Genomic DNA, 14292 nt, shown 5'->3' with positions numbered 1-14292 from the left:
TCCTATGGCTCACCTTGAGCCATTGAAGAGTGAAAGAAATCATATAATCTGCACCACTCAAAAAGGAATGACAAAACAGCCACCAAAATGGACCATCTATTCATGGTGGCAGCATGCGATACATACTGTGAACATGTCAGATGATATTTATGAGTAGAGAGTAGCTTGCTGGGACCAAGACCACATCTGAAGATTTGTGGACCAAGCTGTTTTCTTTTCTGGACACTTGTCCAGAGCTAGTGCTTAGAAAATGTTATTAGTCTGGAAAGCATTCACAGCAGCCTACCAAAGCATAGGTGACACCTAACTTATTAAAATATTTTTTCAATCCTTTGTTATTGAATGAATCATTCATTAGCACTTAATGGTTCCACAGAACTTAAATAAAAGTTAGCATTCATAACTCTGCTGTGGTTCCCCCTCCTAGTGAATCCCAAAGACTGGATTCCTTTGCTTGGGTTTAAGAGCAGTTACAGTAGCCCGATTATACTTTTTTCTTTAGTATTCTCTCCCTTAAATTTCACAGAGCCATTTGAAGTCCGTGTGAGTATGAAAGCTTCAGTTCATGGAAGTTGTGTACATATTAATAAATTAGGTAACACCTAGATAGTCAAATTAGATTATTCTGATTGCTCTCTTTCTGTGTTTGTTTTTTTCCCCCTCTGCTCCAATTCAAACATACGGTTAGTAGCCTCTCTTTCAAACACCAAGTGCTAGGTTAATGCTTTATAGGCCTGACATGCTTCATTTGAAAGCTAAGATTTAGGCTTTTAGATGGCATGAATCATTTTGCTTCTAGCTGTGGTGGTTTTTGTGATAGCAGCCACTCAAGCCATGTTGAAAAATTAAAGCAAGATCTAATCAGTGTGGCATCATTTTAAGGACTGATATCTTGCAAACATTATGCTAGAAACAAGCACCCTTTGCCAATGAAATGCAAAGGTTTCTCAAAGGAATTAAGGGAAAGCAAGGAGAGAAATCTCAGCCTCCCAGTAGTTCAAAGCACATGTATAAGCTCAGGTGGTTTGCGAGATCAGACATTAAAACCATCTTTAGTCCCTAGGATCAGGAGGGCTTTTTAGCACTGGCCCAGAACACAATATATAGCAGGTCTCAGACCTTGAACCACTGTATTTCTGTATTCCCTGAAAGGGCTCAGAAAACATTTGGCATTCCTTTCAGTAGCAAGACAGAGAAGTACAACAGTATGGAGCCATCTCATTTCAAATTCTGCATTAACATCACTTTGTTCTTCTATGGCCCTTTTCGTCCGAGGATTTAGTCATCTCACATACAAACATTAACTAATTAAAACTTGAACATCCCTGTGAGGTAGGTACTTTGTCTTAAAAAGGGCCAGCTTTTTAAAAAGTGACACTGCACCCCATATTCTTCACAGTGGTATTCTGATAGGATTATGGCACAATTATGGTGCATTTTGTACAAGATAAGTCATGTGAGGTGTCACTAGCAGAATCATGGTTTGCTGAATATGATTATCCTAGCTGTATGCATGTATAATTTCTGTATCTGAAGTTAGGAATATTAACTATGTATCAATTGCCAAAGTGTTTGCACCTGGGGAACACCCATCACATAAAATGCAACCAGTCTGGCTGGTTAGTCAATAAACCATTAGGGAGAACAATAGGGAGAATCTTTGAAGATTCTAATCTCCCACCTTCTTGAGAAGATTCCTGGGATGCTGCTTTGACACTGCAGGGTCATGTGATCATGTCATCTGGTACTGGACACCATCTTGGACTGCTGATATTTTTCCACTGGTAGGGGGCAGGGATCAAACTAGGAAAAAAGGATTCCCGCCCTATATAAATCCTATTTAATGCTGGTGAGTGAGTTAATCTGTGTTGGTTCTTCACTGAATCCCTGCCCAAGATGACAACTAAAAACACCTAAGACTGAACTGGGGAAGAATTAGACCCAGGCTAGAAGGTGTCTGGCCTGTGAAAGATATCTGGAATTCTGAGCTTCAGGCAAAATAAATTTGTCTCTGCAACTTGCTTAAAACAGCATATAGGGTGAGAAATTACTACTTGCAGCCAATTTCTTTAGTGTATTAAGCTTAGTTTGCGTGTTTGCTTTATTTGCTTAGTAATCTACCTTGATCTGTTTGCTATCCCTTATAATCCCTTAAATCTATCCTTTGTAGTTAATAAACTTGTTTTGTTTTCTAAAACCCAGTTTGTGCAATTCATAACGGGGCGGGGAAGCTGTGCATATCTTCCTCCGCATTGAGGGAGGGGGCAATTTTCATGCGTTTAATGCTGTACAGATTTCTGTGTAGCGCAAGACAATACAATTTTGGGTTAACACTCCAGAGGGAGTGTTCACTTGAGTACTGGGCAATTCCCAAACTGAGTCTTCCCACACAGAGCTGATTTCAGTGTCTGTCTTTTTCTGCAGCTGGAGTGTGTGTGTATGTGTGTGTGTGTGTGTGTGTGCTGGAGGAGGCTTGAGGGCCTGGCTCAGCAGGACAGGGTGAGGGAGCCCAGGCTTTTGGAACCGATGGGTTCAGTGGGACCCCAGTAGATCAGGTGGCATCCCAGAGTGGGGAGTAACCCATCACACCTGCCATATGCAAAAGCTATATAAGGCAGGGAGTGACATCATCTGTGGTTCTTCACTCCCCACACTAGAGGACTCCTGAGGAACAAAGACTGAACTAGGGGAAGTGGTGGGCCCAGGCTAAAGGGATTTCTATCCTGTGTATGAAACACCTGGGGATTCCAAGCTGTAAAGCAAGTGCAGCTTGTCCCTTAAGGATCTGTAGCCTGCTTGAATCATTTCTCAGGGTGAGACTCTAATTCATATCCAATCTATCTAGTATATTAAGCTTAGTTTGCATTTTTGTTTATTTGCTAGGTAATCTGCTTTGATCGGTCTGCTATCCCTTATAATCACTTAAAATCTATCTTTTGTAGTTAATAAACTTGCTTTTGTTTTTAACCTAAATCAGTGAGCTTTGACTGGAGTGATTGGGGAAAATCTCTGCTTGGTTACCACAAGTGTGCATTGTTCTCTTCACATTGAGGGAGAGGCAGGCCAGGTCTTAAATCCACATACTGGTCAGATTTGACCAGGGCAGGACAATACTGCTCTGGGGTCCCAGGCCGGGAAGCTGGTGATTAGAGAGCCTGTGTATAACTGCAGATTGGTATGTCCTTACCTGTATGAATGCTGGTGAAAGGGGCGGCTGGAGGGCTTTGCAGCTTGTCACAGCAGTACAGTGTGAGAGGGAGCCCAGGCTGGTGGGTCAGGGGACTCAGTGGTTCCCCAGTTTCAGGTGGCACCCATCACAGGTACTTTGTTTTAAAAAGGATCAGTTTTTTAAAACTGAGCAGAAGCTCAGGGCTGTACACAAAAATGCTGGGGTAGTCAAATGCTTAATCTGTGCGCAATAACCATGCGCTGATCCAGGTTGTAGCCATCTGCCCTTTTGGAAATCAGGCCTTCATAGACTCGACTCAGGTCATACAGGAAATTCATAGACGAGCTAGGAATGAACTCAGATTTCCCAACTTTCAGCCACACGACTTCACTGCCAGACCGCCCTTCTGCTATGTAACAAATAGCCTCCAGCTCAAGTCAGTGAGGGAAGTCTACTGGTGGTAGCCCTGCAAGAGACCTGGTGAGGGCCGTCACTCCAAGCCTTCCAGGATTGATGGGCAGGGAACATTTGGGAGGCTACTCACTGTCTCAAAGGGGGACAAAGACCAATCAGGTCCTTGCTGTCAGCCAGTAGGGACCATGCCAACTAAATATGGAGCAGAATTATTGGGTCAGAGCTCTGTTTCCTCTCCTGTCCTTTCTTCCTTAAATGCTGGGAGGGTGAACAGCAAGAATATGAAGCCATCCAGAACATGTCAGTATCGTTGATGGCTTATGGTCAACTGTATCATACATTATTTAATAGTCTGTGAGTCATGGGATGTATTAGGACTTGATATCTCCATTCCAAGACTATAGAAATTAAACTGATTGACTACTCATCAGATGTTTACTGGTGGTAAATTGACTACTGATTGATTAGAAACACTATCATTTTTCTTATTTGTTCTCAGCTTGTTCTTGGGGGGAAATAATTCATTACCACATTTCAAAAAGTGAGTGGAGGTGATGCAATGGATTCCGCTGTGCATGGATACCACTGAACATCTGGTAATAAGACTGCAGCGTAGAGTAGTATATTTAAGAAACTGAAACTGCTAAAGGAATAAAAAGACAAGAGACTGGGATCGCTGTCCTTTAAGAACAACAAACCATTCCTGGCTTTAAAATGTGTAAAAAATGGTTTGTGCTGCAGAGGAAATGAGACTGGAAACAGAAGAGCATTTTGTAAATTATATGGTTTTGGTTCTCAGAGAAATTGAGATTGAGACTGAGAGAAGAGGGTGAGAGAGAATATAAAACCTTCAGTGTTTACTTCAATTCACTGACTTAATTCCAGGCAGGTTTCCTGTTCTCTGAACCTAGAGCTTGAATAGTTGTATTTGTTTTCCCTCCCCCAAGAAACTAAAAGGCCATTTGATGGCCAATACCTACCCCCTGGCCAGACTGCAGATAAATCTGAAAGCTGCAGCCTATTCCCAAGTTTTCAGTATCACTGCAGTATCCTGATTTCCTTTTGCTGGACTCAGAAAGTAGGAGACAGATCAACTGGAGATTGGGTACCCTAAAAATAGTTGTTAGAAGGACACTGCATTATGTAGTGCAGATTGTTAGTAGAGAGAGGTCTCTAAAGTTGTGTTACAAATTTAGCCTAAAGTAGGGTTACCATACTTAACAAATAAAAAAAGAGGACCCTCCACGGGGTCCTGGCCCCGCCCATTTCCCACCCAGCCCCGCCCCAACTCCACCCCTTCCCCGCCCTAACTCCGCCCCCTCCTCCCTCCCACTCCCAGCCACACGGAAAGGGCTGCCCGAGCGCTACCGGCTTCACGGTTTGCCGGGCAGCCCCCAGACCCTGCGCTCCTGGCTGGCGCTTCCCTAGCGCAGCTGGAGCCCGGGAGGGGAAGCGCCCAGTCGGGGGCGCAGGGTCTGGAGGCTGCCCGGCAAATCGTGAAGCCGGTAGCGCTTGGGCTTCGGGCAGCCCCCTTGCCTCCGGACCCTGCGCCCCCAGCCGGGCACTTCCCATCCCGGGCTCCGGCGGCGCAGGGTCCGGAGGCAGCATGGGGGCTGCCCGAAGCCGGTAGCGCTCGGGCAGCCCGGCTCTTAAACAGAGCCGAAGAGTCAGGGGAGGAGCAGAGCCACTGCGGCCGGAGGTTCTGCTCCTCCCCTGACTCTTCGACTCTGTTTAAGAGCCCGGCTGCCTGAGCGCTACCGGCTTCGGGCAGCCCCCATGCCTCCAGACCCTGCGCCCCCGGCCGGGCACTTCCCCTCCCAGGCTCCAGCGGCGCAGGGTCCGGAGGTATGGGGACTGCCCAAAGCCCATAGCGCTCGGCTCTTAAACAGAGCCGAAGAGTCGGGGAGGAGCAGAGCCGCCGCGGCCAGAGGCTCTGCTCCTCCCCTGACTCTTCGGCTCTGTTTAAGAGCCGAGCTGCCCCAGCGCTACCGGCTTCGGACAGCCCCCATGCCTCCGGACCCTGCACCGCCGGAGCCTGGGAGGGGAAGTGCCCGGGCAGCGGCTGGGGTCCGGAGGCAAGGGGGCTGCCTGAAGCCCATAGCGCTCGGGCAGCTCGGCTCTTAAACAGAGCCGAAGAGTCAGGGGAGGAGCAGAGCCGCTGCAGGAGGGGAAGTGCCTGGCCGGCATTTTCCCGGACATGTTCGGCTTTTTGGCAATTCCCCCCGGACGGGGGTTTGAGTGCCGAAAAGCTGGACATGTCCAGGAAAAACCGGACGTATGGTAACCCTACCTAAAGAACAGGAGTACTTGTGGCATTTATGCCACAAGTACTCCTGTTCTTTTTGCGGATACAGACTAACAGGGCTGCTACTCTGAAAGCTGTCATTAGATTTAGCCTAAACACTTTATTTTGTAGTTAATAGGCAGGTTACCCTAATGAAAGATCAAGGAAAGGCCTCAGGGCTGTATCTCAGAGAATCTACAGAAAAATGCTAAGTATCTGTTGGAAACTGTGATGGAGATCTCACAGAAGTGGGTTTCTGACATTTCTGGTCCTGGTAGGAACTACAAAGTGCAGAGATGAGCAAGGAAATTAGGGGGAAAGTTAAAGTCAAACTTCAGAACCTTTTGTTTAATTCAGGTTTGAGGTGAAAGTCTGGGTGAGGTTACATTAAAATCAGAACCAGTCCTTACCCATGGCACCAATGCAGTGGCCAAATCTGACATCCGTATACCAGGCACCCCCAAGTTAATTATTCATTCCATAACCTGAATAATGTAAAGACAATAACTATAATTAAATCCCCATTTTAAATTTTATAGTGTTTTTAATTGACATCTGTAGCTGCCTGGGTGTCTCCTAGCATGAATGTTTTTGTTTTTGCCTTGCTGCATTCTGAGGCCTCAAGTCTCCTAGTGATTATGTGGGGTCTGAATAAAGGGGAGCACTGAAGGAAGAACCACCTATTTCTTTTGTTATTTCGATATTCTTTCCCTTTGATGCAGCCTGAAAAGACGTGTGCCTGTCTTTGCACTTTCAGGGGCTGATGGTTTTCACAGACGCATTCTTTTGGTTCCTTTAATTGCCTACGGTGGTGATCCACTATAGAAAAGTTCATTGTTCACATTCTGTAAACATCTGTGATAAGAGTAGCGGTAGGGAGCGATCACTAATGCTGACCGGGAAGGAAGATATTTTTTTCTCACATCTTTTCTGTTGCAGAAATTTCAGATTAATGGTTGTGTCCCAAATACAGTTTGATTGTTTTATATGCTGCATCCATTTCTGCCTGTGGAGATGTATCCTGTCTGACGATCAGGATTACGATGTTGGAAACAAAATAGTTTGGCTAACATCACACCATATCAACTAGGAATAGAATTAATTGGCTTTGTTCCCATCTCTAAACACTAGAGCACCCTTCCTCACATTGAAAGGTGAAGGCAATTGCCTAGCCTGATTTTTTTTTAACTTGTGTCTTAAACATTTCCAATGTTTCACCATTACAAAGCCACACAGCAGTGAGACTCTGCAGTGATGGATGTTCTGTATAGATATCCTAGCCTGTTAGGAGCCCATCATTATCTTCAGAAACCCGTAACTTTTGAACTGTATAGTTATGGCAGGACCACACACACACAGTCCATTTTCCACTGCCTGCCCCTGTGTCAAAACACTAATATCATGGCTGTAAAGGGAAACAACATTTTCTCATGAACAAAAATAACCCGGAAACTTGAGTGAGGAAGCTGTTCTTATACATCACACCTTCTAAAATCCTCGCTGCTAGACAATATCCTTCAGTTAATGAGGCAGCATATCCTAAACGATTGTGCATGGAATATGAAGTTGGAAGCATTTGATTCTAATCTTGTCTCTAATGCTTGCTGTATGTCCTTAGGCAGGTCAAGAATATCTAAATTTTCCCAAGTTTTCTCTGACTTTTAGGGTGCTTCAGTTTTTTTGGTGCTCAACTGGTGTCTCTAGCAGCCTGGTTTTTCAGAGGTATTAAAGGAGAAAAGGGGCAGATAGACTGCAGGGCCGGCTCCAGGCATCAGCCCAGCAAGCAGGTGCTTGGGGCAGCCAACGGAAAGGGGTGGCAGGTCCAGCTCTTCGGCAGCGAGTCCCTCAGTCCTTCTCGGAGGAAAGGACCTGCTACCGAATTGCCGCCGCAGAATAAAGTGGCGGCGGTGAGGTGCCGCCGATCGCGGCTTTTGCTTTTTTCCCCCCACCACTTGGGGCAGCAAAAACGCTGGAGCCGGCCCTGGTAGACCGAGATGAATTACTACAGGGTGGCAAGTGGCTAAGGCCAGCACAAGGTCTGGTAATAAGCCGTGAAGATCTGGAACTAGAAATAAGTATCTCTAAATGTAGAAGCATAGGTGCCTGAACTAGGGATGCTGCTACACCCTCCGGTTTGAAGTGGTTTCCATTATATACAGAGTTTACCATTTGGTTCAATTAGTCTCAACACCCCCACTATACAAATTGTTCCAGCACCCTTCCGTAGAAACCTTCATTAAAACTACGTGTGGTGGCAGGAGCAGCAAATGTATTCGTTCACTTATGAAAATCAATGATTGGCTACTAGTCGGCACAAAGCATGAACACTCAGGTGAGATCCCTCCACACAGTGCTCAGCTAGTGTGCCCAAATCCTTCCTGCCCCTTCTGAGAGTAAAAAGAGTCTCTCTTCCTGTGCATGCTCACTTTTTCTACCTCTCCCCCTGCCCCTTTAAATTTAAAAGAAAGGAGGTATGGTTGTATCATGTGGCTCTTCAGAAGTAAAGATGCTCCAGTTACCAACATCATTTGGAGTGATCTCTGCTTTTTAGGGATCCATCTCAGGGGAAATGTGTGGAGTTCTCAGCTTGTTACTAATGGCTTTCAAACTCCTGCAGTTTCATATCCAGTTTAATAAAGCCCTTGGATGATTGGCAAGACTTCCACCTCCCATGTCTCAACATCCTCTTCACTTTCCTGACAGGTCTCCAGGCACACGAGACTGCTTGGTTACAGTGCGAAATTGTCTACCTCCCCCTTTCCCGGAGAGGCCAGCAGCACTTGTTAACTTAAATAGGAATTGTACCAAATGCCTTGGTAAATAGTAACTAAATGAACAGAGATCGCAGATTGGAGGTAAGGGTGGAGGGGATTAGTCAAAAGACAGTTCAGGATGAGACCACACTGAACCTAAACCCCATCAGTGTGTTACGTGGTGCTGTGCTGGGAGAGGCATCATCTTTTGAGTGAGAAATTCTGTTTAGGGCCTGGCCATTTGTCATTTTAAAATTCTGTAGTCCCTTCTGCATAGTTGCTTTTAGATCCCAGTGGCTTCACTACATTCCCGTCTAGGTAATTGTTTTGCCTGCCTGTATCTCCCATGATAGTTTCAGCTGGGTATAAGATTTTTTCATTTCCCCCCGCAAATCGCACTCTCAGTTGTGTTGCTGTATCCTGGTGACTAGTTACCAGCTTTCAGCTCAGAAATAGCTGCTGTTATTAAATGGAAAGTGTTAAATGTGTTTTCTAGGGAAAGTGTTACATAATGGCTGGAGCAGGAAACTAGGTGTCAGTTCTAAAGTTCTGCGGAGGACTGTGTGTGTTCCTGGACAAGCCACTTAAACCTCTCTGTGCCTCCGTTTATTCCTCTTTAAAATGAGGATAAAGTTTCCCTCACAATGTGGGGATTGAGGCTTCATTGTTTGTAAAGAGTCCAGCAACCAGTCATTGAATAAGCTATGCAAGTGCCAAGAATGATTATAAAAAACAGAATACAATAGCAATTACTATACGAGAGATTTGAAATTCTAAACCATAGTTGCATGCTGTAAATCACCTAGTTTTAGTGTCCTATTTTTAAAGTGCACACCTGTGTATTTTAATATATATGAAATGTTCATTTCTGAAGTAGTTATTGCGCCATTGTTAATGGTTACAAATTTTGCAGTGAGACGTGTCTCACCGACCATTAGTATGTTCTCTGCTCTTACATTAGCAGAAGAGGAGATGCTTTGTTTGTTGTTCTTCACTTCATAACAAATTCTAGACGGCGTTTTCCCCCCTTTATTTCTCTCTCTCTTTCTTTCTAAAACTATTTTGTTTTCCTTATGACTGTTTTTGTTTTTATTTAAAAAAAAAAAGTAGTAGTCTTTCTGTGGTTTGAAATTGAGAGACGGCAAAATTTGTGGGTAAAATATTTTAAATTATGCTCTAATATTAAGAAGTTGCAGATGAAAATTATATGTATTTCACTAATTTTCTCTCCTGCATTCGTACATGTGCACTCTTGTAGCATTGATTGAGGGATGATTAATTAAAACTTTAAAATACCATACAATTTTGAGAAATACCCATTCAAAAATGTGTGTGTGTGTGTGTGTGTGTATACATAGTATACTTACCACCTAATGCATCTCAATCATTCACTCATTCATCCCTCAATCTTTGTGTAAAATACAACTATACACTCTCACATTCACTTTTTAAAGTGGTCAAAGCTATGCTGTAAACATAAATAGGCAACACCAAGTGAAAATTATTCTTACACATGCATCTTTACCTCAAGCTGAGTCTGTAGAAAGAATAATGAATGAACTTCATTAGGACTTTATATTACCTCTGTCGCTGTGGTATTCATCTCATAAATGGTACTTATATGACCACTTCTCCCTTCAACCAATAATTAACCTCTGCTGCGGCCTCTATGAATGTTCTAGATCCATGGGCACTTTCAAATAGCCACCATTTAAAAAGAAAAAAATTTTCCAGAGGAATGTTTCCTATAATCACTCCAAACTTGCACTAGTCTGAGGTACAGAAATATACAGTTCTATACCCATGACATATTTAAGGTGTGATAACATGTGACTCATTAGGGCTAGAAATGTGGGAAAGGGAGATTCCTAACAGTCCAGTGGGGATATACAGCAGTTCATTTATTATATAGTATCTATTATAATTTTTTACAGCATGTATCCATAGCATTAGGTGCCTAGTACTGGCTCTGGAAGGTCCTGTTATATTGGACATTAAAATCACGATATTAATGTGTATTTGGGAAAAAAAAGTGTGAGATTCTAAAACATTACTTTTAATATTTTTCCTCTTTCTCTGAGAAATTTCCCAGTAGTGTGGGATTTAGGATATTAAAGTAGCCTGGTTTTACAGATGGAGGAACACAAAAAAATAGCCTCACCCAGTCAATATGTATTTCTAAAATAGCTGACTATAAACGTGGTACATGAAGAATGTATGTTGGAATGGTGAGATGTTACTCTAATAACTCACTAAAGGCTTTGGCAATAGGGCATAGGAGTAGACTAGACCAAGTGTCTGAGTGCCTCCCAAGCATTTAAAAAGAGAGAACAGTAGCACTGGTGAAGTGCGGTGGTGTTCCCAAACTCATTCTCATAAACGTCCATACTGCACCCTCATGTTCTCATTCGCTGTGCAGGGAGGATGTGCAGTGGTTAGGGCATTAGCTTAGGACGTGAGAGAACTGGGTTTAGTTACTGCCCCACCTCCGTTCTCTTGGGCAGGACATTTAGTCTCTCTGTGCCTCAGTTCCCCGTCTGCAGAACAGCGATAATAACACCTTTTTCCTACCTCACGGGGGTGTTCTGAGGACAAATTCATTAAAGATAGCCAGGTGCTCAGATACTATAGCAAGTTGGGCCATAAGTACTATAGATAATGCACACTGAGAGATCCACGGATGCCTGCCTCCTTTAAAGCCTTTTCATTTCTTTCACTTGTTGCACAGATCCAGTCCATGGACCGCAGAGTATGGAAGTTGTTGACATCCGCTCCCGGCAGCTGACCTTGCAATGGGAGCCCTTTGGTTACGCGGTGACCCGTTGCCACAGCTACAACCTAACAGTCCAGTACCAGTACGTGTTTAACCAGCAGAAGTACGAAGCAGAGGAACTCATCCAGACAGCCTCACATTATACCTTGCGAGGCCTTCGGCCCTTCATGACCATCCGGTTGAGACTAGCACTTTCTAATCCAGAGGGCAAAATGGAAAGCGAGGAGCTGGTGGTACAGACTGAAGAGGATGGTAAGAAAATGTTTTGTTTTTTATTTTAATATTTATTTTTTCGTGGTGCAAAGTTCTAAGTAACTGTTGGGGGGGGAAATGACTTGATAAAAATGGCATTGTGGGCTTGGAGGTGGTGTCTCATCAGTTCCGTATCAGATTTCCTTGGGCTGCAATCAAAATAGGGATTATATATATTTACCTACTTTTCATGGCATGGATAATGTTTGTAAAGCACTGTGAAGCTGCAAGTAATATTCATGTCTGCCAGTCAGCAGCAAAGGACCCAGTTCTGGGAAGTGTTAGGTGCTAAACTCCCAGTGCGCCCCCCCACCCCCGAGACAAACTTCTCCAGTCCCATGGCTTATTTTATTTATTGTAGGGGAAGCTGGTTAATCTAATAGCTCAAACAGTATAAATGCGTGCTGCAGTGCCAAAGACTCAGCGTTCAAACCCCGCTGATACCTGCGCTTGTTACGAGTTTATATAACAGAATTTTACTGTCTTCCCTTAACAAAAAACAAAACCAAATCCAATCACCCTAGGAAATTACATACCAAATGTGATAAAGAACATTATTTAGGTTGTAGAGTCAGGCATTCAAGTTAAGAAATTTGAGATTTATGGTTGCGTGTCCAACCTTAATTCTGCCACTTTGTGCATATGCCTTATAATGCAACCTTTAATTAGAGAATCACACGCTGTCTTTTCCACAGGGGTCTGCCCTTATTCAGTGTGCAGGTTGGCGGCGTAAGGGACCAGAATGAAGGTTCCATAGGCAACTGCAATTCTGACACTTGCAAACTTTTGAGTGCTTAACTTTCCAACCTAAAATTTTAATATAGCTTTCTGTACATAATTTAATTTTCAGAATGCACCTTTTCCCAAATTCTGGACATTCCAGGTCACACGGTGTCCTAACATATCATGTACACCTATTATGCTAAATTAATGAGGGCAGAATCTGCCACTCCTGTTCCATAAGAAGTGCTTTGAGGATGTATTATTATTTATTGATATTTGTATTATTGTGTCGCTTAGGTAGAGTGACCAGATGTCCCCATTTTATAGGGACAGTCCCGATATTCGGGACCTTTCCTTATATAGGTGCCTATTACCATCACACACACCCCTTCATCCCAATTTTTCACACTTGCTATCTGGTCACCCTATGCTTAGGCATCCCAGGACCGCAATGTGTGAGGCTCTGTACAAACACAGAACAAAAAAGACAAGAAACAAGATACAAGAAAATGATGAGACAGTATTGGTCAGCAGGGTAAGCAGTTTTCTCAGCACACCAGCAGTCAATCATTGTCTAGTTTTTTTTGTAGACCTCAGACAAAGGAGAACTTGAAGGAGGATAATGTTGTAGTGTTGTGGTTGTTTACAGGGAGCTTCTTCCAAGCATGAGGGGCAGCATGGGAGAAAACACAAAGGTGCTTGTTTTGAACATTTAATGTGGGCAACAGAGACTGAAATCATGGGCCAATCAGAGGCAGGAGTAGGATTACCAGGTGACCATTTTTCGTCTGGAACACCTACTTGAAAAGGAACCCTGGCAGCTCCGGTCAGCACCGCTGACTGGGCCATTAAAGTCCGGTCGGTAGCGCAGTAAGGTTAAGGCAGGGTCCCTGCCTGTTGTGGCTCTGTGCAGCTTCCGGAAGCAGAAGCATGTCCCCCCTTCTGCTCGTAGGCGTAGGGGCAGCCAGGGGGCTCTGCGTGCTGCCCCCACCCCAAGCACCAGCTCCGCCGCTCCCATTGGCTGGGAACCGCAGCCAATGGAAGCTGCAGGGGTGGCGCCTGCAGATGGGGCAGCACGCTGCGCCTCTGCGTAGAACCGGTATGGGGACATGCTGCTGCTTCCGGGAGCTGCTTGAGGTAAGCGCCACCCAGAGCCTGCACCCCTGCCCCCCCTCCTGTGCCCCAACCCCCTGCCACAGCCCTGATCCCCCTCCCACCCTCTGAACCCCTTGATCCCAGTCTGGAGCACCCTCTCACACCCCAAACCCGTCATCCCTGGCCCCTCGCCACAGCTCAACCTCCAGCCAGAGCACTCACCCTTCCCCCGCACCCCAAGCTCCTGTCCTAGCCCAGAGCCCTTCCTGTACCCTGAACCCCTCATTTCTGGCCCCAGCCCAGTACCCATACCCCCTGCCTCAGCCCAGAACGCCCTCCCATACTTCGAACCCCTTGGCTTCACCCCCCAGTCCAGAGCCCCCCCTGTACCTCAAACCCATCATCCCCAGCCCCACCCCAGAGCCCGTACCCTCAGCCGGAGCCCTCACCCTCTCCCACATCCCAACCCACTGCCTCCGCCGGGAGCCCCCTCCTGCACCCTTAATTCCTCATTTCTAGCCTCACCCTGGAGCCCTAACCCCTTCCTGCACCCAATCCCCCTGAGCCAGCCTGGTGAAAATGAGTGGGCGACAGAGGGAGGGGGGACGGAGTGAGTGAGGACGGGGCCTCGGAAGAGGGGTGGGGCAAGGGTGTTCGGTTTTGTGCGAGTAGAAAGTTGGCAACCCTAGGCAGGAGTCAACTTTTCAATACTGAATGAGTGATGATAGGTTATGAAGGGCCTTGAAAGTGAAAACAAGCAGCTTATATTTGATACAATAGAAGAGAGAGACTCATATAATTTAAGGCCAGAAAGGACCATCATGATCAT

At 45.2% G+C, this 14292-nt stretch overlaps 1 protein-coding gene across 6 annotated transcripts in view; it reads left to right on the top strand.

Annotated features, from left to right (window-relative positions):
• Positions 1-14292, top strand: part of PTPRT (protein tyrosine phosphatase receptor type T) — a 736092-nt gene that overhangs the window by 466559 nt on the left and 255241 nt on the right. For all 6 annotated transcript variants that reach the window (XM_005295345.3, XM_005295344.3, XM_005295348.3 and 3 more), the window contains exon 8: positions 11349-11645. In XM_005295345.3, coding sequence (XP_005295402.1) covers positions 11349-11645 — 297 coding nt within the window. The remainder of the gene's footprint in view (positions 1-11348; positions 11646-14292) is intronic.

Source organism: Chrysemys picta, chromosome 13, assembly GCF_011386835.1.
Source record: "Chrysemys picta bellii isolate R12L10 chromosome 13, ASM1138683v2, whole genome shotgun sequence".
Lineage (NCBI taxonomy): Eukaryota > Metazoa > Chordata > Testudines > Emydidae > Chrysemys > Chrysemys picta.
This window is presented reverse-complemented; position numbering and strand designations above follow the sequence as displayed.